Consider the following 27,742-nt stretch of genomic DNA (forward strand, 5'->3'; position numbering starts at 1 on the left):
TTTACCGATATAATGCTCTGCTAAATATAAAATGAAGCAGAAGAAACTCAGCTAACCAAGAGAAGTTCCACACAAGTCTGTCAATATTGACTGCACCTGGGAAGTCATTAACAAAAGAGGAAAATAATTTTATTTGACTGACCAATAATGTAAATTTATAGAAACGCTGTTCTAACAATGGGAGAGAAAGAAGTTTTCATAATGTATGCTGAGCCCACTGTAGAAATAAAATGAAGTGTTACAGATTATCTGTTCAAGGCTGATGCAAGTCAGGCTGAAGACACAAACCACAGCAGTTCCAATCTGTTTTCCACGTGAGCTTATTCTGAACGAAGGTCTATTCATAACAATTTTCAACTGTTTGTGGAAAAGCTACCCCAAATGTTTCAAACATCACTAATTGCTTCAGTTTACTATACGCACACTATGGCTCCATCTCAGAAGCACCTTCAACAAATGCTGGAGCATAACTGGCGTAAAAGTAGTCTGTCTCCAATATTGAAATTAAGAGCAGTGGAAGAGAAGCTTTTGCACACTTCACCATTTCATATTGCTCAGGCACTGAGGATCACTTATCTTCAGCACAAGAAATTTTACCTTTAGGTTTTTTGCTAGAGCTGCCGTCCATTCCTCCCACATACAAATGAACAATTGGGCTACATTTTATCCTTTCACTTGTTATAATCTGAATTTATTTACATACAAAACAAGAGACAGGAAAAAGTTGTATTAACCCAACCATGTGCACCTTCACCTTGTAGCAAGGATGCCTTTGACAAGGCAGCTGCATTACCTTTAGAAGCATATATAAAATTCAGTGTGCCAGTATCAAACAAACAGAAACAAGAATGTCATACAATCCCAATATATCCCAGTGGGCCCTTGACTATTAGGTTAAAAAAAAAAAAAAAAAAAAGTAAAAATCAAAAATCTTTTCACCACTTTAGTTCTGTTTAGAATGCTACACAATGAATAAATTACATCTTTCTGGGATAGCGTTCCTTTCACTTCTACATCTCAAAGAAATTCCAAACTAATTAATTAGAGCAAGAAATTACATTGAGCAGGATAACATTTTAAATGAAAGAAATGACTTAGAAACACCAATCAAAGATAATTTGATTATGATTAGCTGTGCTGAAGTCTAAGTCATTAAAATTGATGAAGAATGTTTTTACAGGGGTCTATTCTATGTAATCCATTACCTACGCTATGCTCTGTAGTTCAAGTCTAACAAATGGTATCTGATAATTCAATATTGAAGACTAAAATACTTTCATTGTACCACTTGCTTCCCCACAACGTTTCCAATAAGAAAAAAACAGTAGCAAGTAGTTTTGCAAAAAAATTCATCAGTGGGAGAACTTTAGGTTACGTGAGATATCATTCTGATTTTTACCTGCTCGCATTCTACATAGTCATGTCTAAATATGGCTGCTGATTTAGTCTGAACAGTCATTACCCCACAAAAGTTACAACCATGGTTTGGTAAGAAATCATTCCCTGTGCTTTCTAACTGAGGCCTGCCCAAAGGTTTCATTCCATGCTCTCAGCTGAAGTGACGAGCAAGACGAGCAGACCTGTAATCAACACGCAGCTGAACAAAGGAGTGAAGGATGTTCTTGTCCAGATTAGCAAGTTGTTCTCCTGAGCAAACTTGCTTTAAGTTATCCGGGGCTACAACCAGGAGGTTGCAAAGTGCATGCAAAGTATCAAACAGCTGTAACACCAGCGCAATCTGTGGTTGAGAGAGAGAAAAAACAAAAAAAGAGATGGGTATTAAGAATAAAAGCTACTTTAAGTCTTACAACACAACATCCATCCAGATTCTCAAAACACTTCTTCCCTACAGAAGATGCATTTCAGTCATTCTTTCTTCATGTGTGCATAAATACATGCATAGGCACATGTTTTTCTGAGTTTCTGGGCTTTTGTTCTTTTTAGGACACGATAAAGAACTACCATTACAGGAACAGAATATGTAACATCACTATGTGAAATGCTGATGTCCAAACAGAAACAGACTATTTTTATGAAGACTTCCTATGAAAACTTCTGGTGAAAAATAGTACCTAACTCAGAAACACGGCTGTACATCACCAACATACACATAGCTTACCTTGAAGTCTTTGGCACACTTCCTATATTCAGCCACATCACAAATAGCCAACATGCCTCCCATGCAACTGTAGGAATATTGCTGTAGGTGTTCATAGATGAGTCGATGAAAACGAACTCCAAGCTCCATCAAAACTGTGTCGACATTCTTACCATCCATAGAATTTCTGATCTTTTCCACCTGCTTCCTGACATAGCTGCAGACTTTAACACAAGCCTTTAAAAAAAATAAATAAATTCTAGGAACCTGTTCTCATAAAGTGGCTACTAGATCATAAGCTAAACATCAGTTACTAAGTTCTAAAATTGCTGAAGCACAACACCATTAGTTATTTTCTAATTAACAATTCAAACAGTTTTTCATTTGCCATAGAGGCAAAAACGCAAGTAGAAAGACAGATGCAAGACAACATTCCACTAAGTTTTACTTCATATCAGTTCAGAAGAGAGCACTTCTGTTTGTGCTTTTAATTTAAGCAACGATTGACCAAGGGGGAAAACCAAGGTGATTACAAACCTCATTAGCAGTAATTATAAGCCTAAATTAACAGCCATTCTCACTCTTCCCACAAGTACCAATCTTACTGCTCCACTTTTCCCATTTCCATCTGGCTTCAGGTATTCAAGGCAGTCCTCCTACTTCTCTCCATTAATAATAATTTGTTCTCTACACCTCTCTGCATTTCCCTAACAACAGACTAATGTAACCCAGCTCTACAGCTGTATTTCTGCAGCCTGGAGTCTGGGATTTCAACAGATATGGTGGTAAAGAACATTTTACAGGAAAAATTGGTCTTGCCATACCCATCGTGTTTTCTTACGCTTCTGACATCCTAAGGGTAAAAAGCACCCAGCAACTAGAGCATCTGATAATTAGCTTTAAGCTATGAGTTTCAGAAACTAGTTTTCAGCTAAAAAAACTGTTTCAAATCTGGGCCTCTTGGGAAGGGAAAGAATGTGACATTTTGTCCAGCAGCTACCGATCTGTGTCTGACACTAGATACAAAACTCCTAATGTTGCTCTTCAGTGTGAGGAAGAGAGCCCAGAACAGTTTACAATTGCTTAGTACAAAATGGAATTGCTAACTAAATTAATCAAATACAAATGTTGTCAAATGTGTCTTTGTTAAACATCATCCTGTACCTGATATCACTCAAGTGCATTTGAAGTTCCAACTCATCTATATAGCTTTGTTTACTTACATTAGTATATTGAATCAAAACATTGTTTTCATCTTCTGGTTTAAAATCTGTCTTCTTTTGCTCTGCAGCCAAGATGTGCTTCATCTGTCCAATCATACAATTCAGCGTCCTTTAAAGTTAAAAATAAATGTGGGATTTTAAAGAGAATACTTTCATTTCCTTGATTTTTATATCTACATATATTGACATGATTCTATGCAAAAGTATGCAGCATAAAACAATGAGGAAAAAATCTCACTACCTAATATTTCTGTAATCTATATAAGATATACGAAAGGCAAATATATTGAAAGCAGCAAGGGATTGAACCTGCAATGCAGTTCTCTGGAGAAGACAAAGTTGATTTTAAATAAGCAGTTAAGAAAAGGAGAATTAGGGGGAAAAAACACCTCTTTGCTCTAATTTCAGTATCTTCAAGACCAACACACAGCATCCTGACCAGCTAGTTTTACAGGGGACACATTAACAGGGAAGTAAGCCATTCAAACCCAGCTCTTCGGAGAAACTGGATAGCTTTCCTCTTTGCTGAGGGAACTGGACAACCGAAGGAAGCATTCCAAACACTTAGTTTAGTAGAATTAGATCCCATTGCATCAGAAAACACTTGCAAAAATGAAAGAAAAGGAGGGTAAGGGGAGTACCTCTTTCTGTGCTACAGCTTGATATTTCTCTTGTTCTCAAAATTCCAGTAGAGTTTTATAGTGTCATTTATTCCCCACTGCTTCCAAACAGATCTTTTCAGAACATTATTTAATGCCAAGGCACTGGTTTGCTTTTAAGTGCAACCCAAAAGTCAAACATCAAAGTAGCTGAGCTGTACAGATTGGGTGGTGTTGAAACCATCAACACCTAAAATTTGCCTTTTTTAATTTTTTGAAACTAGATAATTTATTTAAGTAAGTTAATCAGTTCTTAACAGCATCCGTGGTACTACAAAGCAGAGTGTAATCAGGCACATAGATAAATTTTACACATAACATTCATCTGAAAACTCATATTGTTTGCATGTGCCAAAGCTTAAATGTTTTTGAAGACTCCATCCACAAACCTTTGAATGTACTCTTTTCCAACAGGGACTTGTTCTTCACAGTCTGCCACTTCTAAGAGATTAGTTATTTCACACAAACAGCTACAAACTATTCTAATGCTGATGACTGACCCATGCCTGCTAGACCCAGTCGTACAGCCTCAATTATACTTCAAGTATTTTATTTCAAGCTTTGAATTTAAGCCTCTAGATAATGTTCTAGCAGGAGCAGCTCAAACCTCGATTGTTACTTGCACATGTTGCACCTCCACCTTTCTTCTTGCACATGCAGAAAATGCTTATTAAGAAATAACTCTTTGAGCTCTCTGCAAATATAATATATCAAATCTCTTCCTCATCTCTGCAGGAAGTGCCCTGTAGGACACAAATGCAATGCCTGCTTTTCTATGCAATGCTGGTCTCATCCCTCTCCAGTACAGAGAGATTCTTATAAAAACTTCGGTGATAATTTCAATTGTAGCCCTCACTTCCCACAAGAAGGTTTATTTCCATCACTGCAGAGAGAAAACAGCGATGTAAAGGTTAGGTAACTGGTTCTAGGCTGAATACCATCCTTGAAATATTGGAACACTGCATGCTTCCTGGAGCAAAGTAGGGCAGTCAGTCACACAAGTTTGGTTTCCTAACATTAAGCTTGTTACTTTCCCCTGCTGCAGAACAGCTATGATTTTCATTTACAATTTTTATGGCTATCCCCTCATTTTTATATGAAGAAATGGAAAAAAGATTTAAATGAGTCACAACCTCAAAGCAAGTCAATGTCAGAAACAAAATTATTCCAGGTCTACAGACTTCTATGACTAGGTCTAATCCATAGCACTGCACAGATTCAAACAAGTCATCTAACCTATTTTTGTCAAACTTTGCTCCTTATGGAAATTCTGCAATCCTTTAACCTATTTCAATCATCACTCTTTCTGCCTTTAAAGGAAAAAGCATGAGACAGTAAGATAAAACTGAATTTTATAAAATAAAATAAAAAGCACTCTGTCAGCATAACCAAATATGTTAGTAATATCTTTCCAGAGGTCAGAAATCTGCCATGGAAAATATACCATGTAAACAAACAAAATCTAAACTTCCTATGCAGAATAAAGGTAGGAGAAATCAATTCTGTGTTCAGAAATAATTCACCTTTAAAAAAAAGGAAAACTAGTAATACATCACAAAGGAGTTTTACAGGAACCAGTGATCAACAGAAAGCTTAAATGTTTACTTGCCTATCAATACCCATATCCAGCTTCACTTCCATTTGTTCTATGATGTCCTTTTTCTTCTGAAGGCATTCAGACAATTTAGGAGAAGAACTGCAACAGCATAAAGGGTTGTGTAAGTGAGGTTAAAATACCAAAACAAATTTGTTAGCTGGGGCTGTTAATTACAACAGAAACGTGCGAAGATCTACCATCCCATCAAAAAAAAGACTAGTTTAGATGGAGTTAGCTGTCTTTAGAACAACAAATAACAGCCTCGAAAGCCATCAGACCCTACAAATAGGGTTTGCGGAGTGCTGACAGGCAGTACTGCAGGACACTTCAAGCAGCATTGTGTCTGCTGAACACGGTGCTTCTCTGCTGCTGCCAGCTGCTGCCACACTAGCAAGCAAACCCAGCTTTTCACAGAACATCTGTGAGCTCTGCCTTGAGCGTATCCAACCAGCGGGTCCTAACAACATACAGCTTTCATGTAGCTCATGATGTGGTGAGCTTCTTCCTCTGCAGAGACTGATATCTCCAACAATCTCTGCAGCCCTGATATTGCCAGCTCAGCCCAGGATGTAAATAAAAAAAATCCTTTAGTCCTGGTCTGCAATAGAGCAGTGAGGTCTCTGCAGAGCAACTTGTCTCTACTTCGTATCAATACTCTTGGAGCTCCCTCTCTCCCCATGGTTATCCAAGATACAGATCAGTTTAACTTCCCTTCCTCCCCCTCCCATTACAGTATTTTATCTTCCCACAACATCAAGCAGAACCACTCCAAGAATAAACTCCTCTTAACAGAGATGAAGAATAAAAAAATTGCTTTGTTCACCAAAAGTGACCATTCACAAAAAGGAAAAGAATCAAAATAAAGGTACCTGATTAATGGCATTAGATGATCATTGAACTGCTTATCAAATAAATGGAAGATAGTATTGGCCTGGTGGACAACATCCAAGAAATAAAGATTTGCGTTCTTTGAATCAGAAGAGGGAATGCCTAAAGCAAAGAAGGTTTCGTTAGGATTGTAATGATATGCAGTTCTTTAATTAGCATGATGATATTTTAAGTATGCAGGATTTTTCCATGAGTTATTAGATCACAGGCTTAGAGTTTGAAAAATTTACCATGGTGCCATATATAGAATACTTCTCATAGCTATATCAGGTAAGCATAGAAATATCTTGCTTTTAAAGTTTCCAAAAGCAAAAAGAAAAATTTAAATATTTCTTCAGAACACAGTTTTTATGCTTTCACTGAGGAAAGACTGGTTCATATTGTCAACTTCTGTACACAAGCAGTTTTCTTGTTTAGTGTCACTTTTAAAAATGCGTAAGTATAAAAACATATAAAAACAATTAGCAGAAGTAGTGTTGATGTCCAGATTTCTGATACAAATCTTTTTGAAGACAGCAGCACATTTCCATCCGTGCATGAATTCTCCGAGTAGAAGTAACACTTCAGAAGACATTAAAAGCTGACTTCCAAACACACAAACCAAATTTCATTTAGCCAATATATTTTGAACAAAGCCAATCAATAAGGCAAGGCAACGATCTGTAAAGTTGGTCTGCACGAAAAGGTCAATGAGATGAAGCGTTCAAAAGATATTATACTCACCAGCGAGGCCTGTTTCTAATGCATAATCGATGTGTTCAGTACATAAGAATTCTACAAGCATAGAAAAAATTCTGAACGCATTCTTCGGTAAGTCAGACGGATCAGAGAGCTTTAAAGAAAAAGGAAAAAATATCCTAAAGGTCAGTTCTACATACATTTGAAAGTTTATCTGATATTGATAACCTTAAAATATAATAAATACTTCAAAATAACTGAAGTTTTATTCTAAATTAAAAGTATTCATACAGAGAACTACTCAGGAGCAGTAGTTAGTATCAACAAATTCTTCAGCATCAACAGTTAAAATGAAGATAATATGCCACAGGATGCTATAGAAAGCAAAAATAAACAGATTCTAATAGTAATAATAATAAATTAAGGAAGCCATTCATTAAGTTCTTAAAACACTAGCATCTAGATGTAATCCCAGCAAGCACCTGAACCACAGACTGCTGGATGGTGGGAGAAGGTACCTGGAGAAGATGACTCTATACATGCCCTGCCTTTTTGTCTTTTACTAAGCTTCTGCTAGTAGCCACTGCTAGAGGACAGGACGCTGGGTTAGATGGACCTTCACTGTCAGCCAGCACAGCTGTTCTTCCATCACTGTCACCATACCTCAACAAGTAATCCAGACTGAACCTCAGCTCCATTTATCACAGTTCAGCTGGAGTCAGAGCATGAAAATTTTTATTAAGTAGAGTAATGCTCACATATATACCTTCATGAACCGTAAGCAACACAGGGTTTTGGACAGCAACCTGTCAGTAAATCCACTTTCTAAAGAAAAATGTGACAGGGCTTTTGCACATAAGAAATAGGGCTTTGGTTTCTATGGAATTAAGTGAAGATTTAAGAAGCTAGGAATAAAATTATTATTGCAATTCAAGTTAATTTACATAACAGCATTCCCAAAGACTTCCTCTGTATGCCTGAAAACCACCCATAAAAAACGCCACCTTGTTACAGAAATTTCCAATCAGAGGAATGTTTTAATATATTGTTACGTTCAGAACTATCGACTTATTTTTCCTAAAAAAATAGTCAGGACACACAGTGTACCTGTACACATCTGTCACATAATATAAATATTGCCATAAGCTAGCCAGGGACTTAATTGACTTTTTCTTTGCATAGCGAATTGCCCCCATGACAATCTTAGCAGCATCCTCTCCCTCCTTCCTTCCCCCCCCCCCCCCAAAAAAAAAAAAATATTGGTTTTAGACCAAGCATTAAAAAAATCTGATCCTAATAGGAATGGGGAAAAAAAAGAATGAACAATTACAAAAAGTTGGTATCATGAATTTAAAAAGTTCATAGCAACTATCATACTGAGAAAAAAGATGTTCTACCTGTGTCTTGCAGTTACTGACTTCCACCACTAGGAATGTCTATCACGTCTGTGCCATACTTCTATTTTATTACATCTTTACCCCCTCTTAGAATCTAAAATATTAAAACTTCTGAATATCTAAAATGTTAAAAGCTTTATACACTGAACTAATTTAGAATGTTAGAGGCATAAAATATTGTTAGAATTAAGTGTGTTTAGCTAATAAAAAACCCAATTATTGATTTAAGTCTGCAATTAAATTACAAGGGGTTTCATTTAAACTAAACACCAAACAGTAAGTGACAGGCAGTAAAACAAGTGATTTAATTAAAACAAAGAGTTGTTTTCTTTTTAAGCTTAAAGTATTTTTAAAGAACAGTAGAAAGTTACCAAGGCAAACAATATTAAAAATTATTTCTACTCATATAATAAATAATTTTGTTGGTGATACTTGTGATTAGTCCCTTAAGCTAGAACAACTGGCCCTTGACACTAAAGATCAATTGCTGAATTAGTCTCTGTATTCTTAAGAAAAAAAAAAGAAAAAAAAAAAAAGAAAAACTTACACTAAACGTTTCCCAGTTCTTAGGTCTAGTTTATTTTAAAAAATGCAATTTACACAAATAGGTTTAGTCCTCCCCACTTCTTCCAAACATAGACTGTATTAAAAAACACATTTCAAAAGCAAACCTATAGCCCCCAACATGACCCTGAATCAGTGAAAAATATAAGAAAATTTGTTTAATAGACTAAAGCCTGTCTTATCAAACTGAAAAGTGAACCTGAAGATTTAATTTCATAAGCACAACTATATCACTAATGAAGATTACAGGAAGCAAACTTACCCTGTGACATCTTTCAAAGGCTTGTTTAGTTTCTTGCAAAAGGTTAACCACCACTTCTTGTGAGAGAAAAGTTTCTCCATGGGTATCAATACTCGGCCCCAACGGCAAGTTTGTACGTTGCCTTATTCTCTCTTTGAGGTCTTGAATACTAGGACAAAGAAATACCAAAAGATTTCACTAGATGGAAATTTTGACATTCACATTCAACAGTGATTTAGGATGCTTTAGTTGTTAACTCACAAAAACAGAACCCAAGACACAGTTTAGGATTTGCAAGCATTAAGACAGTCTTGCAAGCTTAAAAAAATTGCTAGTAAATGCAAAACAACCACCTCTGATCCCAGAGTTAACCATATTCTACCATGGCACATCTGCACCATGGGAGCAGCTATTCCCCCACTGGGGAATAAAAATAATTTCAATTAAATCCTCTGGGATGTATGCTCTGTGGACGAAGTTAAGCTTTCATACATTGACACATTTTACTTTCAAAACACAAATGAGAGCTTTCTATCTTATCCACACCCACAAGTCTTCTCATCCTCATTCCTATCTACGCAGTCCTAACTTAGTCGAGCATGCTCCAACACATTTCCATGCATAAAGCAACCCATTAAGTCTGTCATTATAATCAATTTAATTTTCCCCAAGAAAATTAAATTTTCATCTTTGTTTTGTAATTCACTTAATTTTGTTGTTGTGCTCTCCAAAACAATTTTCATGCCTGACACACCGACCCCAACAACGCTTTGAAAGGTGCAGTAGTCTCATCACCTCTGTCTCTCAAATTTTAATTCTTCCTTTCCCACGTCTCACTACTCCTTTATTAGTTTCTCTACCTTGAGGATAATGAAGTCTTGTTTTTACCTTTCTCTAAGTCCATTGCATCTTCTGGGCTCATTAAGAGCTTTCTCACTGACATTGCTATGATCTTTTCCCCTTCCTAGGTCTTGGGAGGGGACCACAAGACCTGGGCAGGTGAAAAAAAATGTATGCTTTTAGATACACACATACACATGCGTTAGGTACCTTAATTTTGCTTCAGTCCTTTTGTGGATCTGGATCCTAAGTTGAAACATAGGTTTAACTGGTATTTTTCATTTTCCACGAGTATATAAATACCATGCATCACCTTTCACATGTATCAAGAGCAATACGCTTTTTAAGGGAAGTTAACATAAAATGATAGCAAATATAAAAAGCTGTAGGTCACTTTAGAAGCTTGCCCTTTTGCAGTTGATCACTGCACATCTGGCATGGCAAACACGATGTTTCTCCCCTTACCACCTCCCTTCCACTTTAGAAGTAGGGAACTTTATAGAAAAAAAACTTACCCTCCAGTGCCAATAGACCTCTTCTGGTGGTTTTTGGAATCATAATAGCGTTGCAGAATCATAGCACTCCTACTTTTCAGATAACCAATTTCCACCTCAATGTAATTCTCCAAGTAGGAAATGAAAATGGATTTGATAAGCTTAGACAAGAAAGTCTGCTTATCAGTACCCAAGTTAAATTCCATCAATTTGCTCGAAAGATTAGTAGTTCTTTATGCGAAAGAAACAAAGAAGGGGAGAGGGGGAGAAGGTTGAATTTGTATGAATTACAGCATTAAATGTTTGTAAAGTACATAGTACAACAAAATCCTGATTGTGATTAGGACTTCTAGCAGCTTTATATTTAAGGAAAGAACTTTGCATAATTCATGTTTGAATACATACAGCACAATTGCAATTAAAGTGAGATATAGAGGACTGGCTTTTGCCCAGATTTAAAATTACACTTAAAGACCACTATTCTAAATATTTCCCATTAAAAATAACAATGGCTATTTACAGTTTTCTTTAGGAATGTGATCACTGGAAAGGTTAACAGCTTTTTTTTTTTTGAAAAGTTTTTTTTTGTCCTCTCTTCCAACATCTCGATAACACATTCAGTTTATTACATGTGGATATCAACAACAGTAATTTCATCATCAATATGTAAATACCTTGTATACAGATCGTAGAGATTCTTAAGATACTGCTCTGCATCTGATTTCCTGTGTTCTTCTAGCTGGTCCTTTACATAAATCTGCAAAATTTAGGTACATCTTTTAGAAGAACAGATATTAAACCTCAGGTCATACTCACTACCTGTTAGGTTTACATATATGCTTCCTTCAAAGCACACATCTTAAGTAACGCATACATTCTTTGGTTTTAAGTCTCTGATCCATAGACCTTGCATAACCTACAGATAGTTCAAGGGATTTTTATAATTATTAAATCATCTTCTTCAAAAAGTAGTAGCATATGAAGCAAATACAAGAGAGAGACTGCTTTGAAAAGATACTTGACCAAACACAAGATCTGGTCTCATTAAGAATCAAAACAACTAGAGGTCTAAATGCATTTCTGCAGTTGACAACAACCAAAAGACATATTTTCATATTTGTTTACCATAATACACAAAGCACATACAAGTTAGAGCCTTCTTGTAACTGAATATTTGGACAAAATATCTTATGGTAAATAATATATAAGTCAAAATTGATGCATAAATTCAGGAATGAAACATAAGCTCAATCCCTACACTATATTATTATCAATAAGGGGAATAATGCTGACAGGAAAATTGATTTTTGCAATGAGTAGGCATTCTGTTGACTTTACACATTTAAGAGAGTGTATTTGCAGGATGGATAACAATGTTTTCAACTACTCCAAACTTTCATATAAATAGTGTATTAGCTGCAGAAAAATATTCCTGGCATAAATTATTTTTCCTTATTCAAAGCTAGCCTTATACATGAGACTTAATTCCAAATATGAACACAATAAAGATATTATTAAACGTGAAACTTCCTTTTCTGATATGTTCTGGGGATAGCACACAGAAAAGAATCAAATGTGTAAGTCATCTTATGAACTAGCTAATTAATGCATTGATTCCCTTAATTTTACACACTGAATTTGGGCATTTTCATTTGCACTGTATTTGCAGTACAAGTAACTTTACTTGAAATAGCCTGAATATCTGTATGAAATGCTACAGGGCAATCAGCTGTGATTCCACATCTTATACATGATTATGAATATTGTAAATTCACAATAATTGTTATTACCAGATAAAACACTTATGGAGGAAAAGCTTGCTCAATAACTTTCACATGTTAAATTTGAAATACCTGAAGTTTAACTTCAAAGATATTTTGAATGAGTTTGGCTAGCACAGTTTCTGGATTGCTAAAGACTTCTCCAACTTGCTTATTCACTCGTTGGCAGAGAATGGCTGCATCTTCAAACACATCATTCCTCAGGAATGCACCCTAGGGTTTCAAAAGCAAATTTAATAATATATTTACAGCTACTAATAGGACTAAATAAATCAGCACCCAAGGAGATGCATGTAAGACAAAAAATGCGTTACCTCTTGACACTGTTTTATGTACACATCAACACAATGGGAATAGCCCTGTGGAAGAAGCATAACACAATTCAATGTTAATTCAGGTTCTCCATGTTTTTAGTACAGAATGAAATTAATGAAATACGACTCCTCTGTAAAAGTTATTGAAAAAAAAATACATTCATCTGAAGTGTAGACTGTTTCAAATCCATTTTTGTCACAAATCTAGCATAGCTTCAATTATCATCACTCTCCGTGGTTATACACCACAGGTTTTAACACTCCTCAAGCATGAATGTCAGCGCACACACATTCAAGAAAAGATTATCTCGGAATGGTCTCTATTGACACTGCCTCTGATTCCTCATCATCTGCCTCCTTCATTCCCCTGCATTTGATTCCAGACGGAACACCTCAGTATTTGTAACGGTATACGTTATCTGATGTGGTCATTGTGCCAGTGTAAATATGTTTACTTGAAAGAGGCATTTATTGTATCCTGGTGTTTTGTTGTTGCTGTTTGTTAAATTAAGACCCCTGCTTTTACCTTAAAATGAAGCAAGACTGCTGCTACTTCTCTCATTCTGGAGATTTCACCTCTCCGCTGTGCACTGGTAAACTCTTGAATTAGCTGGCACTCTAAATCATGGTACTTACCTGGAAAGGAATGGAGAAAATAAGAAAAAAATATATAAAAAAATGAAATCCATCAAGCCATGTAATAAGAGCACTGGCAAAAACGGTATCACTAACAGTATTGCATATTTCTTTGATCAGTTTTAATATTTCATATATAGAAATATGGATTGAACTGGATAGATAACTTACTTGCTATCTTTGATTTTACTTCAGAAAACCTGTTAATATCAAAAAATACCACGATTAAATTCAAATCCACGTCACAGGAGAAATCAGACATCCTAGAGTGCCTGTTACCCATGATCTATTTTAAAATGAAAATATGTAACACAAAGATGACAGAAAAGTTACATGCTTCATAACCATAAAAACCTACAAGCATCTAATCCAAATCTAATTAAGTCAGCACACCAAAATTATCCCATTAAAAGTCTGTTAAGCAGTTTAGGATGTGTATGTAAAGATGATCCTGCAACATGAGTACATGAACATGAATTCAAGAATAGAGGGGACAGAAATAAGCACATGATCCATCTCAAAAGCTACAGGAATCACAAGTGAAGTAAAGCCCCTCTCCTATCTTATCCTTCACCGTGTCCCCCACCGCCTCCATAAAAAGAAAAGCATCAGAAAATGACAGCTGTGAAGTAGTTGTGGTGGTTTTGTTTGTTTTTAAGAGATGTTCAGATAGAATTTTACCTGTCAAAAGGCAGTTCCTGTGCAATCAAATGCAGTTTCTGAATAATATCAGCTGCCTCTTTAATCTGTTAGAGATAAAAACACGACAGTCAATTACTAAAGATCTGATTGTGGGCTATTCCTTTCTCACATCTCCACTGTTCAGCTTTCATACATGTAGTTCCTGTTCTCTTGTAGTTCCTGATGCTTATGATAATTTTTAACGTACAATTATATAGGGCAAAACATTATAAAAATTCTTTCGCTATATGTTCATATGGGACACACCTCTACAGGTGTTCAAGCTGTCTGGACACATAGCTCAGCACCACATCAGTCCAACAAGACTTACAGACTTGGTTTCTGAGCTAATCAGCCTCAAATAATAAGGCTAGAGCAATCTCACGTCAATATTCACCCTTCCATTTTGTAAAAAAATACACAAATACAACACAATCAGCCAGCTGAACTGCAACATGATACTTTACCATGAATTAGGATAAAAGTCGAACAGACTTGCACCCAACCAGAAGGGCTCTCTGGTGAGCTCAGAAGTGAATTAGCTAGCAAACCGTTCAGACACCCTAGTAAAAGCACCAGTGAATTCTTTAACTTGAAGAAACTAGAGGATAGTTGCATCCAGAAAAGCTATGACTGTGCTTGGCATGAAGAGGGAAAGAAGAGGGGAAAAGGGGATCAAGGAAGAGCAGAGCTGGAGTACCTAACATTCTCCCAAGAAAGGAGAAATGGAAGCTGTATTAGAAATGTAAAAAGCTGTGAAGTCTAAAATAAAAATTAAGATGAAATTTCATTTATCATGCATCTACAAAATATGAATAGTATCAAGGATACAAAAACTATAGAATAAAGATAAAGCAGCATGCAGATTCCTGCTGTCATGAACAAAAAGGCCATTTACCATTTGTCTTTCAATGATCAATCCATGGCAAGTGCATCTAAGTAGTGCTCAGTGACTGTTTCAGTAGGCTAACTTGAACTACGGGAAATGGCAACTGCTACTTTTGAAAGTGTCACAAAAAGAAAGAGCTGGTTGCAACTAAAAAAGGGTAGGTTTAGGGTAGATATAAGGAAGAAATTCTTCCCCGAGGAGCTGTGGCTGTCCCATCCCTGGCAGTGCCCAAGGCCAGGCTGGATGGGGCTGGGGACAGCCTGGGCTAGGATTAGATGGGCTGTAATGTCCCTGCCAACCCAAACCATCCTCTAATTCTGTGATTAAGAACAGCAAATTTAGCTGCTAACGTCAACTGGTCAAAACCACAGCTCTGTGACAGTTGTAGTCTTTATTATTTGGTCTTGGTGACTGGAAGGCCCCTCAAATGGATTGATGAAAAGTTAACTACTGCATCCAGGCAAAGCCCTCAAATACACTGACACAACAAAACACACGGAGAACATGCACATTGTCTCATTTTTCCTGTTAGCCATGTTCCAGGGAAATACAGTGAGAGGAATGGAAATCCTATTCTCCCACCACTGAAGAGCAGCTTGGGATTAAAACTTTTCAGGAATGGAACAAGACACACAGGTAAGAAAACAGAGCACAGTCATCGCATGAGGTTGGTTGTTCAGCAAAAACAGGGGCTCTAAGAAGGCGCAGTCACTCTGCTTATTAAGAGCCGCTTATGTTTTGAACTGTCAGCTTACAATAGCCTCTTAAATCAAAAGCAGCCACGCTCCTCAAATAAATCCAATGAAACAGCAGTTATTTCTATTAGCTTAAAGCAACCTTAATACCTAACGAGCATTTCTGTTTGATACTGATGTCATTAGGATAGTCTATATATTAGCAGTTATTCATCAGCATCACCAAAAGAAAAAATCAAAAAGGGAAAAAAAAGCACCCGACAAATGGAACATTTTCTGTCTTCTTTTCACAAAATAGCTGTTAACTAACTTCTTAGATTTTTATTGAATTCGTGGCCTTTTCTTATGCACAACAGAAGCCATGACAAATCAATTCTCCATGGTTTCTGCTTAAATCCAGACATATCTCATTTTTAATTGAATCATGCTTCTGTAAACTATTACATCAAAATAAATATGGATTCTGTAAAACACAGCTTAAAGACTAAAATATCTGAAAAAAAAAAAAAAAAACAAAACAGAAAAAAAGGTGGACAAGGAAGAGCAAGAGAAAATTTTAACAGAAAATATTGTTATGAGCCAGTTAAAAGGCATAATGGAATGATGTTGAATGCAGAACATAAATGAGGAAGAGGTTGTAAGAATAACAATAAGCATTAAACATGACAATGCTCCTGCATGACAAACCAGCGAGGTGCTGCATCATTTTATAATTGAATTGTTTTAACTGGAGTGATTTGCTTGCTTTAAGACACTTCCGTGCAGAGGAGGTCCTGGTTAGCTGGCAGCGCAAGGCAAATCACAACGACTCTGAGGATGAAGATACACAACACCTAGCTTAGGACAAGACAGCAAAGAAAAGCCATCACTGAGATGATATGTTGGAAATTGTGCAGTAAAGCCAGGAGAAAGTAATGGGAGAAATAACAATTTGAATGTAGAGGAAAAAAAAAAAAGGAGGTAAGAATCCAACAGATTTCAAAAACTAACATCACTGAGAAAAACACAAAATAACTGCTTCATAATCCTTTATTGCCTCTCCTTTCTTAGTGTCCTTTGCTCTTGATGTCCTAGGGAAAAACTCACACTTACGGGGGACAGCTTGTATAAGAAATCCCAACATCCTCCAAAATAGAATCTGAAACCACATCAGTTTGAAGATGAGAAGACACTGATAAAGTATTAGTGATTTACATTTTAGAATATCTGCTCCTATGTCATGCTTTAGAAGTATTTTTAGTTCAAAGATGTATTAAGATGTCACACCACACATCTAGGCAGGTTCTTTTATAAACACTATTGCTACTCGCTATTTAAATTTGGAGACAAAAAGTTACAGAGAGGTACTAAACCACTTGGGCTGAAAATACTCTGTGTAAAATAACATATCCAGAAAATTGTGTGTGTTCTCACATGCTTCCTTTGCAGACTGACGTAAGACTTCTGGCCTTTCCTACATTTGTCTTCCTCCAGATTTGCTGAATGTCTTCAGGGTGTACAAAGATTAATTTGTTTACCAATTTTCAGGCTTACCACATTTATCTACCAAAGAATTTTCAGAGCCTTCAACAGGAAGCATTACAAAACTAAGTTTTGAGTAAAAGTTGAATTCTTTACGAGACTCTGCAGGAGACAACACAATTTTCTTTAAATTATGCTTTGTTATTTACTATGCCATCTTAAATTAATTTTAAAATTCATGTTTTTTTTCTATTAGGGAAAAAAAAAAGAAAAAAGAAGATGATGTTGAACAGACTATCTACATGCGCACTTTTGTTATGCTGGAACCTTTCTGTTTTCCTTGGAAATCAGAAAAGTTTTCTGCACTCCCTTGCTGACTAGGGCAAATTATCAACTGGCAAATTACCATATATCCACAGACCATGATTTAAAAATCACTATGCAACTGAATTCTTGGAAATAAAAGTATATGAAGCTATTAGTTTTCCAACTCCCTGAAAGGCAGTTTCAGCTCAGTAGTAAAGGGATGACATTAACCTATTCTTAGGTCCTTTATGAGAGGCATTTCAAGAAAAAAAACATTTTTGCTGAATGTGCAAACCAAGTTTTTGCTATTTCCATGCACTGCAATTTTTCTTTACTACAGTCATACCGTTGCACACACTTTAAGCATAGCAGGATGATTGCTCAGGACACACTTGGGGGGAACAAACAAAACAAAACCAAAACACACACACACAAAAACTACTTATCTTACTACAATGTGAATGAGCCTTGTTGCTTACAGCTGGACACTATTCCATCAATTTATTTCTATTAGTCAGACCTCTCAGATTACATTTGCATCACGAACATACTTTTGAAGCACAAGAAAAACAAAATGCTTTAACGTTTCTTTGAAGTTTTCCTGCCTGGTTCCTCTAAATTCAGAGGGTGGAGACATAACCACAGGACTATACAAAGCCCCATGGCATGCTGTGACAAAAAGGTATCCAAGGCCAGTGGACTGACCCAACAGAGTAAAGTTTCACAAAGAAGTTGCATTCAGAAACATTCTGCATTACAGGGTGGATCTGAGGCAAGGGGTTCAAAGAAAAGGCAGATATTGTACAGGCTCTAAAGTTGCCTCCCCAGCATTTCTCAAATCTCTGATAATTTCATAAAATGAAAAATGCCAACATTGCCACATTAAGCATCACTGAATACAAGTGCTTTATCAGCAATCTGCAGCCTAGTGTTGTTAATTTACATTTCAGAACAATGCAACTTTAACAAGTCAGTCACTCACGGGTTTGAAGTCTGACCATGGTAAGTCATGGTAGCAGCTTGTAATTAGGGCAGTACTGCTTATTGCTTTGAACTGCTTTCATCCCGCTGACAGCTCTTACCTTTTCAGAGTTTGTAAAAACATCAGACTTCAGCTCTCCATCCAGAAACTCATTAAAGTATTTCATCAGCTTCTGAGCCTCCACAGCCCGTTGCCGTGGCGTGTTTACCCCCTCCAGTTGGTCTCCAAGGTGACAGACCTTAGTCGCTACATAGCTGATGTGCTCGTCCAGCTCTTGGAAATGTTGGAAGGCAACCTGGGAGAACACACACACGGACACAATTCTCATCGTTTCCACTTACCGTGCTTTAGGAAGCACGAGAGTTACATCAGTAAGAAGCACGGGGAACCCAGGCATCAGCTCTCCAGGCTATCTCAAACTGCAGAACTACTCAGAATCACTAATTAAGTGCACACAACTGCTTAAAGTTTAGTGCCTTCCATTAAGCTATTGTGAAGACTCACTTCTGGACTAGCTAACACTCATTAATGGAACATGCAGACAAGCACCCTCCGACAGGGGAAATTGTTTTCCATCAAACCCTCTATTTTTACCCCAAACAGTAGCATACTGTACCAAGAAATGTTAATGGAGCATGTGATGCTTTTAAAATTCACAAAGCTTAGCACTGCCTATACGCTTTAGGTTTTACCTGGTTGCTCTTCTGCAGCTCTTGTACTTTCTTGGCAAATTCCTTTGCTTCCTTCTGGCATTGCTGTTCGAGTTTCTCCACCTTTCTCTGAATCCTTTCATCCATTACCTGTAATTCTTGGATGTGATTTACAAATTCTTCCAATAATCTAATTTAAAATAAAATATGGTAAAGCAGACTTTAGTTCAAAAAGCATCGTCTACACAGAGAGCTTTTAAAAAAACAAATAAAAAACCTCACAAGGCTGACATAATCATGCCTACCTTTGGAAGGCTATTTTGTTTAAAACTACACCATCCTAGTTGTATAGAACTCTATGTCTACATAAAAGCTTTGTGATCATCTGAACGGTAGATGAGAGTGGAGAAAATGGTTAAAACATTGATTGCTCAAGAACCTGGCTCTTTCACTGGCTCAAGAATCCCTCTATCCCAATCTTCCTTAAATACATCTCATCAAAGCAAAGAAAGCTTAGGTCGCTACATCCCTTCAATGTAGGGGTTATAATAATAAAGTACTTTCTACTTTACTCTAGATTTTATAATAAACTTGTAAATCATTGTCCATTTAATTGGCGATGAATGCAACTACATAGTCTAATAATGTTGTTTTGGTTGTAACCATATTACTTCCTGACTTCATTTCTCTTCTCCCTACAACACATAGTATATTTAAAGCTTTTTTCTGCTATTTCCCATTCATTTTACTTTCAGACTCACATTTCACCCTCTCCAAGTACAGTATATTTGAATGCAGTCTTCAATTTTCTCTATTCTTTTTCATTCAATTCTCAACGTGTTCCTCTTCCATTCCTGTTTTTGTCCATTCTGTCCCATTCCAGTCAATTTTTCAGCTCCTATTTTTCTAAACATCTCAGTTACTGATGCACGGGAAATGGACTATTCCCCACATCCTCCACAGCCATAAAACTTACGCTAATAACCGAAAATACATGAAAGATTGGAGAAGTCTGTTGTCCACATTTCATGTTGGAGCAGAAGACAGGAGGAAGCCAGAATCCTTTCCTGGGAGCTTCCTCTAGACTGCTGAGGAATCTGCATTTTCACATGTACTCTTCTGAAGGTGTACTGTGAACCTGGTGCCCTTCCAACATGCAGTACTGCTGAAAGGCAGAACGAGCATGCTGTTCCTCTCCTGGCTCCCCTTGCACTTGTCAGAGACTCTCAGCAAGCAGAAGGGAAAAGTGGAACGCGTTGTTCTACCCTCGCATGACTCCTTCAGCACTTCATGTCTACAGCACCTCTCCTGGCCAACATCGAGGGCTTTCTCTGAGCAACACCTCAATAATATAAAGCGGTTCTCTCTAGTTGCATGGAGTGTCAATGAATTTTCAGATTTAATTTCTTCTGCTAAAATGACTGGCTTTTATCCTGCTGCTTAAACCATCTGAAGTGCCTTTTTTTCCTCACTGTATTAGTCTAAAAAACTAATTAGTATTGCAAGTGGTATTTTTGCAACAGTAAGTGACTAGAAGAAGTCACAACTTATTGAAGAGAACCTTGATTGTGGCAGATGCTTACTACTTCTTTCCTCCATTTCCTGCTCGCCAGAAGCCCGAAAGGTAAGCATATTGCATTAGATGCCAGAGAAAACTATGGGGAATAAACTTGAGTTTTGAAAAGTATTTTGAAAATAAAATGTTAATGAATCTAAGTAACACAAAGCATACTTTCAAACAAAAGCATAGAGAAGTACAGAAAGTTCCTATTCATTTTACAAGCTAATTCAGTTCAGTTTGGGGTTTGTGTTTTTTTTAAAAGTAGGTATTGTGCCAATTCAGCATTTAGTCAGCGGTAGCATTCAACGTATAGCAAGACAGGAAAATATTCAAATACGAGAGATAGCTGCTGGTCACGTTTCTCAAAACAGAAATAAGGAATTGAGCACCCTTTCTACAACAAAATAAAGCATCACTTTCTAAAAACAGAAAAGAAAAAACATATACCAAAAAGAAACAAAAACCTTCTGGTATTATTTGGCCTCCCTTTCTCCCCATACTAGAAGATCCCACAAGTAAACTATTTACTGGGCAGGAGTCTCCCACTTGTCCTGATAGATATAAAAGTACATCACAGAAGTTAACACAAGCAAGCCAACACAAATTAAGATGAGAATTTAAATTGACTTGGCATTAGTACCAATCACTAACTACACTGAAGTATACACCAGACACAACTAAGGAGAAAGAGCTAGAGGAAGCAATGCTGCATATTTCCAGGCTTCTTCATATTCATATTTCTTCCTGCTTAACTTGAATGTAGAGATCTCCATAGGATACTGGCCTTAAATTTAATGTTAACCGTTCATCATCTTGCTAGGAATTCCAGCAACATCCCCCCTTCTTCAAAGAGCCAGGCTGCTCAAGAATGAATGTCCTTTGACTGTGCTAAATAAGCTTCTCCTATCTGTTTCAAAGAACAGCAGATTGTCTATGACTCTAGTAATTCCTAAACTTCTTAAGACTTCTAGCTTAGGTAACTACAAACAATCCCAATTGGGAACAAGACTGTGAGAAGTCACTAAGCTACTGCACTTTGATTAATTCGTCATCATAACATAAATCAACATTCAGGTAGCTAAACGTTTTGTTGAGCCTCCTAGCTCAAAAGCATTCCAGAAGAATAACAGGAGGATGATCACGCTCACCTCCTTAATTATAACCATTTGAAAAATGAAAACACTTAAATTAATTGCATCCCTAGAAAGAATACTAATACCGGTACAAAAGCGAAGATGCAGAGCTATTTGAAATGGTCGCTCTTTGGAAAACAGAAGATCCAGAAGTGCAGAACACAGAAGCTTCTGTGTTGAAAACTGCTGTATAAAATCATGCATCTGAGTTCCCACCTGTTCCTGGCCCAAAAAACAGAAAGCTTTTTTCTTGCCTTAGGGCTAGGTTTCTCAGCAGAGCCAAGCCAGCTCACCACAAGCAAGAGGAGAAGGTCCTGCTCTGCTTCCTCCTTCCCCAGGCCTTACTCCTTTCCTCACACACATTCCTCCTTGCCACCGGCTCACAGATCTTCCCTTCACACCTGTTCCTAGGTTTTTCTGGTTCCCCAAAATTGCCAACTCAGCTAGAAAAGAAGAGGACTTTTTTGTCAGGTTAGTTTTTTAGTCAAGTGGATTAGCTTATCCCAGGATCACATGCCGAGAGCTGGCTCAAGAGGAGCCGTCACAGCATGCAGCTAAGTGCAAGGAAAAGGGGCACAAGTCCACCTCCATTCAGCAGAAGCAAGCTGTTCATTTGGTTCCAACTACAGTGCACACAATCAGTTCAAAACAATCTAAGCCAACATTGCCATGCTCTGGCCTTTCCTCCCATCCTACCTGTTTGTTTCTGCCTTTTATTTGCAGCAATGCTGTAAACTACTGGGTCCTGCAAGTCAGTGTAGGGAGCTAAACTAGCAAGAAATTCATTAAATTGACTTAAATATCATAAGCAGCAAAGCCTAATATTATGCTTTAATCCAGAAACTTTTGTGCTTCAGAACATTCATGTCTGACGAACATCAATTCTCCTTTATTCAAAAGATCTAAATCAGAAAGTGACTTTCCCTACTCTTGTTACTAAATAGTTGATTCTGAAGAATTGGCTCATGGTCACAAATTCTAGCAGTTCTCCCAGATGAGTATTTCACTGGATACACACCAGTGCCACAGACAGGCTTTTTGTTGTGCGTGTAATAGACCAGTACAATTCGAGACGCATTCATTTTGACCATTATGCAATTTTATTTTACCTTTTTGGATCGAAAGCTTCTCCACCTCTGGAACCTCCTCCTGGTGTCCTCCATGCCAGCCGTTCAATGTATTCATCTGCCACAAAAGGCTCCTAGCCACAGAATAAAAACTCTTTACAACATGCCACAGCAGGGTTGTTGCTTACGCATCATTTTGAAAGCATTTAGAAGCATTACTACAATCAAGAGCAAGTACAGCATTGACAATTACCCCATCACCTCTTTCTTATGTTTACATATTTAGTAGAGAACACTGTTTTTAGTACGGTGGGTTTGAACATCCAGTCTAGCAATTGTCAGACTACTAGAAAATGCTTCACTAGCAATCTGAAGAGCTGGCTCTACGCTACCTGTAGCCATTTCCAGGTGAGCTTATGGATTGTCATTAAAAGTATCTGACACATGCAGCAGCCACACTGATATGAGATACTGTATCACCAGACTCTGCTGCAGCCCAAGAGCTTTCAGCTGTACAGCAAACCAGATCAGAGAACTGTCTAAATTTGTCTAAAAATGTCTAAATTTGTCTAAAAAAATTATGGGGCAATGTAAGTTTTGTTTGCAGATGCTCAATTCTCCGATTCAGTTCACAACATGTCATCACAAGCAAAACTGACCAAGGCACTGCCCCGTGGCAAGGACAGTGCCAGATTGCCACGGGACACTGTGCAACATCCTACTGCAGCTGCAGAAACAAAGCAGATAAAAGGGAAATAACAAAGGATGAATAAAAGCAGACAATGGACTTCACTTTCCCAAGAAAGCGGGGCAGGAACAAAGCTAAAAATACAAGGTTACACAAGTTTATCCCATAATATTTGCCTGATCTTCCTCAAGAAATACTGCACAACAGTGAAGAGTTAAGAAGATTATTTTCCCACATGACAATGTTTTCTGAAGGCACAGACCTCGTAATAAAACCAAGAGCTCATATTCTAGTTGACCTAGGACTTCAATCAGCTCAAACATTGCTTCACACAGTTAATATTAAGTGCCCAAAACAATTTACAAAAACAAAGCATAATGAAACCTATCCTTTAAATTAAAACCCACATTATTATTTATCCCTTCAGATTCAACTTATTACTTTGGCGCTAACATTAGTATATCTGAGCTCAGTAAATAAAGTATTCTTGCAGACCCCAGGACTTCCTGGAAAGCTGTTACAATACAGGCACAAATGGGTCTAAAACTGTGCAACACAGCCCAACAGAGCCAGGAGTGGCTCTGGTTGATAGTGGTACTTGCCACAACTCCATTCTGATAATGAAACACACAAACACAACATCACTGCTTTTGATAAAGCTTGGGGCAGACAGACAGAAGTAACAGGGAAGGAAAAAACAGCATTTTCATAAAAGCAAGGGTTGGAAAGCAAATATTGCCAGTCATTGCTTACATTAACAAAGCCACTTTAGTGTTCTCCAAAAAACACATTATGCCCTATCCAGTCGAGCCCAGCTATTTAACAGAAATATAAAAGCTTTTAAAATATATTTTGCAACTTGCCGAATCCTGCTAGACAGGGCAGGAACTCCAGCAGATCACCTGGTAACTCCTCTTTCAAAGACTGACCGGAGTAACTGTTCTGCTCAGCCAGTTAGGCTGACTGGTACTTGGTACAAGTCGCTCAGCTCTTCGCCCCAGTTCTTCCTGACACACAACATTGTTTCCTTTACACGAGTCCTCTTCATCAAAAGTTTTAATGCGATGTTTTCATACTAAGTATAAACTCTCTGTTTGTCATCTTTACATCTCAGTGTTTGGGAATGTTTTTGCAGCTTTAATTACAGGCGAAACGAGCCATTCGATGCAGTAACACTCCCTTCAGGGGAGTCCTCCAGCTTCGTAATTGCTTTATGGCTCTTCTCAGCACTTTTCCTTTATATGAAAATCACAACCACAACTTTTCCTCTGAAGATCCCGTAATCCAGCTGGAGTACCGCTCCATTACAAGGACACCAATGCCAAATACAACTCTGTGGAAGAACCCTATACAGAGGGTGCACTGTTCAGCGATGCTGTGTGCATACATCTATGGATGCATATATATACACACTCTCTATATATATCCTAAATATATATAGTGATACTACTTATAGTGGTGCTTTTTTTGATCAGACAATATTTACAGGGTTTTTCTGCAAGCCAGAGTATCAAAGCCTGGTCTCCTAAGGAAGTTTGATATACATTACCCTAGAACTTTAAGAAATAATAGCTGTGCCAACTTCACCCCAGCCATTATGTCTCTGTTCTCCTCTAAATCTCCCTTGAATATACGTGAACGCAGAGTGTCTGCAGCTCCCTCCTCTGCATCCCAAATGCCAGCAACACACAACTCGGTCAACCCCTAATCACACCGTGCTGCCCAGCCTCAAGGCCAAACTGAAGCTGCAGCAGCCACGTCCCCTCCGCTGTCCTTTCGTGTGCCCTGCTCTTCTGCAACGCTCCTGCCTCCCTCCTTCTGCAGCATCTGCATCGCAAACCTGCATTGTGTTTTAACAATTTGACACAGCAACAGAGAGTGTTAATTAGTTTAGTCAAACCTAAATGATGGCAGAATCACTACTAGATACAGCCATAGTATTTTAAAAGGGCATTAACCTGGAACACGTCTGTTTAACAGGAACACTTACAGAGACTAAAAGAAGCTTAAAGTCAGGTCTCCTTTGTCATATAAACCCTGTCCTGTATTACTCAAACAGTAACCGTAGGGGATGTTATGGTGTGCAGCATGCTGACCAACAGAGTAAGAAATGAGCTCTTTCTTCTGAATTTTCACAAAGGGCAAACTAAAAATAATCTCTTTGATTTATAAAGAATAAATGAAGCTTGGGATGATCATTTTAAGACATGGTTCCATGATTTCAAATGTTCCCGCTGCAAATCCAAAGTTTTAGTTTTGTTTAAAAAAACCTCTCATACAGACTTTTTAATGTTATCTTGATAATATGGTCACCTATAGCTATCAGAGAGCCTAATTCCTATTTTAATTTTCCTCTCCAGTTCTGCAGAAACTGCTGAAAATCAGCTTTTACAAATGTCATTTGCAAGTTCTTTGCCTGTTATCTGATGAGCCTCAACAGTCAATTTCTTCACAGCTTTGAACTTCGCTCTAGCTCCAGATGAATTAACGTGATCCTATCCATTCAGCCAATACTCCTGATTTAATAAGAGATAGGCCTGAAGTGGATGATAACCTGGTTTGATCTGGTCTGTGTAAGTGAAACTAAACTGGACCCAGACACGTTAAAATCCAGTTTAGCAATAATTATTTTTAAATTACATTTTGAATTATACATAGAAGAATGAGTCCCTGTTGTGTCCATTTTCAGCACAGATCCTTCTATATAATTTCATATATCCATATTGAAAGTTACTTCCAAACATGCTTTCATGCAAGCATTGAAGCCAAATACCACCCTCAGGTTCAGCTCAGGGTTACTCCCATAGTAAGTATCTTCATGCTTTAACCTTCACGACAGTCACCTCAGACTAAAGTACCACACAATATTAGTTTAGTTAATGTCCATATAACATCTCCTGCCTTTGTAGTGATAGAGAAGTGAGAGCAGGAGGGAAAGAAATCTCAGTTTCCATATCGGAAAACAAGTTTTCAAGCCTTATCTCTAGGCAAAGCTCTCGCCTACTTTGCAATTCCACCTTTATTGCTATTGCAAAATGAAATACATTGTTGCATGATCCGGAACTGCCAAAACATACAGTTTTCTTTCCACATACAGGTCATTTCCCATTCACCATCCCACAAAGAACAGAAGCACACAGTCCTCATGTTGGGAAATCAACAGACTCCTAGAGAAGAGTGTTAAGGAGGTGCAGAGAATGTATCAGGCCTGGCATCTACCTGCTTAGAAGACACTATATTATTCTTGCTATTTTTTTGAAACAGGCAAGCAAAAAGACATGAGTCATAACACTCGTGTGTCGGAATAGTGATTCATAAATACAAGCGAGCACAATGCATTTATGTAAGAGTATATAGAGGACCCTACAGCGAGACACGAGACCTCTCCTGAGGGCTGGGGAAAGCGAGTCCTGGTGTTAACACCAAACAAGCACCAGGCTCTTGAGTGACTCAACAAGCAAACAGGGGATATCTGGTACTGATACCTCACCCCCTGCACAAGCAATGGGGACAAACACTGCCTGATAACCACGGGTCCCATCCTGAAAGGCCACGGTCCAGGCCAGAAGAGAAGCTCCTGGAGTGTTGTTAAAATTTCCTGCTCATGGCCTTGGGCGAGCAAGTTGGCTTCTTGCACCTCAGTTCCACAGCAGCTAAAGGCAGGGCAGAGGTCTTTCCTTATTCTCAAGGAATAAGGAACACTATGGTGCCAGGGTCAAACCAGTGTGTGTGCTGAGGAGGAGATGGGTTGCTTTTCCAGCCAGGCCCTCACACACCCAGGACCCCCAGCAGAAGGGGGCCGTGCATCAGCCTCCCTACAACCCCTCAGCCGCTGGGCGAGGAACAACAACACCCCCACAGCCCACCACCCGAACCCCTCACACCCCACATTTTCCCACATCCTCACATTTTCAGTGCACACCCATCGGGGCAGGAGGCCCCATTTCCCTTCCCCGGGCCCTTCCTCGCCCGCAGGCTCCCCACACACCCACCTCGAACAGCTCGGCCGCGGCGGCCATGGCGCACGGGGGTGGTGGTGCTGGTGCTGGTGGGGGGCTCCTCAGCGGCTCTCCGCCGCCCCACCACCGCCTCCCATTGTGTCCCCCAGCCCCGGCACCGCCACCACCGGCAGCAGCAGCCTCGGCACCGCCTCCACCCGCCGGAAACAGGCTTGCGCCGGGCGGCCACCGCCGCACGCAGCTCCCGGCTCCTCCCCGGT

General features: G+C 38.3%; 1 protein-coding gene across 1 annotated transcript; it reads right to left on the minus strand.

Annotated features, from left to right (window-relative positions):
* Positions 1-939: 939 nt before the first annotated feature.
* EXOC5 (exocyst complex component 5) lies at positions 940-27,668 on the minus strand. The gene is made up of 18 exons (XM_032188626.1): positions 27,516-27,668; positions 22,878-22,969; positions 19,117-19,264; positions 18,525-18,719; positions 14,092-14,156; positions 13,582-13,610; positions 13,301-13,410; positions 12,775-12,819; positions 12,533-12,673; positions 11,354-11,436; positions 10,701-10,910; positions 9,367-9,514; positions 7,189-7,297; positions 6,447-6,567; positions 5,590-5,676; positions 3,322-3,430; positions 2,120-2,335; positions 940-1,738 (listed from the first exon to the last, which is right to left on the minus strand). Exons 1-18 carry the CDS (start codon positions 27,540-27,542, stop codon positions 1,550-1,552), a joined length of 2,124 nt encoding a protein of 707 aa, XP_032044517.1. The 5' UTR covers positions 27,543-27,668; the 3' UTR covers positions 940-1,549.
* Between the last annotated feature and the right edge of the window lie 74 nt (positions 27,669-27,742).

The sequence above is a fragment of the Aythya fuligula genome, chromosome 5, assembly GCF_009819795.1.
Source record: "Aythya fuligula isolate bAytFul2 chromosome 5, bAytFul2.pri, whole genome shotgun sequence".
Taxonomy (NCBI): domain Eukaryota; kingdom Metazoa; phylum Chordata; class Aves; order Anseriformes; family Anatidae; genus Aythya; species Aythya fuligula.